The sequence below is a fragment of the Geospiza fortis genome, unplaced genomic scaffold (genome assembly GCF_000277835.1).
Source record: "Geospiza fortis unplaced genomic scaffold, GeoFor_1.0 scaffold11, whole genome shotgun sequence".
NCBI classification, from domain to species: Eukaryota; Metazoa; Chordata; class Aves; order Passeriformes; family Thraupidae; genus Geospiza; species Geospiza fortis.
In genome coordinates, this window is record NW_005054304.1 from 631932 (window position 1) to 633398 (window position 1467).

A 1467-nucleotide genomic window follows, 5' to 3' on the forward strand; every position below is an offset into this window, starting at 1 on the left:
CGAGCTCCACGTCCGTGAGCGGGCCTTTTACAGCCTTGGCGGGGCGGGCGGCGGCCCCCATGGCCCCTATCCCGGCCTCGGGAGTGCCGACAGCAGCCAGTCCTCCGAGGGGGACCGGGGCAGCCACAGCGAGAGTGGACAGACGGGACTGCAGCCCTCAGGGTGGGGATCCCCAGGGTACCCCCAAGGCCGCTGGATCCAGGGGCCCCTCTGAGGCGTGGCCAGTATCCACCCCGGTAGGCTCCAGCGGTGGATCTGGGGGTAACTCGCCGTGTTTTCCCCCTTGGCATCCCCCTGCGGGCTCTGCTCTTGCCTGGGTGAGGGGCAGGTTGCTGGGGGGCACACAGTGCTTCACAGCCCAGGAGCCAAAAATCACTGGTTCATGCAGTCTGCTGTTAATCTGGGGGAGGCTGCGCGTGGCATAGCAGCAGTAATGCACAGTTGTGCTGTGCTGGACAGCCAGGGAACAGCAGCTATGCTACAGGGCATAGGGTAGCGATGTTTGTGCACTGATGCGAAGCAACTAAAGAAGCAGTGAGAAAAAGCCTCTGTCCTCGCAGTTTCACTTCAGCCTACTGGAGAAATAAAGGCATTTCTGTACCTGTGGATCTGCTGACTCTGGTGTTTGCAATGGGACTTCAGGCAGTCACTGCCACAAGCAGCGTGCTGGGGGTGGGCTGGTCCCTGGGCACAAGGGGATTTCTGGCCCCAGCACATCCCTGGCCCTGCCATTTCTTGTGGGACTGCAACTTGGCCAACAAGCCCTACACATCCCTCCCTTGGGATGCCAGATCCTGCCCAGGGCCAACAGCATCCCTGGGCTTGCTAGGGAGGTCCACAGAGCATCCACCCCCTCAGTTCATCCACCTCCCCCAGCAAGAAGTCCCCATCATGCCCTCCTGATGGTACATTTCCTGGCCACACTGTCCTTCCAGGAGCACCATAACACTCTGACTGTGCCACCACCACTCCTGCCACTGGCCCCTGCACACAGGCCGGGCTGGGCTTCGACACACTGGAGCCATGCCCTCAGTGCTAATCAAAGTTAATCACTGTTTATGCAATTGCAGGTTGCTTTTTCTGTCTGAGAAGCTGCTAAAACAGGCGTGTTCAGGAGCATGCCAGAGTGAACGGCACAGTGGGAGAGGCGTTGAGCCTCTAGGGGAGATGTATTGCCTCAGCACATGCTGAGGGGACTCACCCCCAGTGCTGTGCCTATGCAGGAAGCAGGTAGGAGCAGGTAGGAGCAGCCGTGATGTCAGTGAAGTACTCACAGAGTACCTGCTTCCCTGCCCTCTGCACAGCTGCATGCAGGGAAGTGGCAGATCCTGGTATGGCACACAGAATCACAGGATGGTTTGAGTTGGAAGGGACCATAAAGATCATCTAGTTCCAACTCCCCTGACACAGGCAGGGACGCCACTCTCTAGACCAGGTTGCTCAAAGTCCCATCCAACCTGGCCTTGA

The 1467-nt window shown here is 59.0% G+C and overlaps 1 protein-coding gene across 1 annotated transcript in view; it reads left to right on the forward strand.

Annotated features, from left to right (window-relative positions):
- MEPE (matrix extracellular phosphoglycoprotein) overlaps positions 1-214 on the forward strand; it is a 3949-nt gene extending 3735 nt beyond the window's left edge. Inside the window, exon 5 of the mRNA XM_031066472.1 lies at positions 5-214. Within this exon, the coding sequence (XP_030922332.1) occupies positions 5-214 (210 nt within the window). The remainder of the gene's footprint in view (positions 1-4) is intronic.
- The last annotated feature ends 1253 nt before the right edge of the window (positions 215-1467 follow it).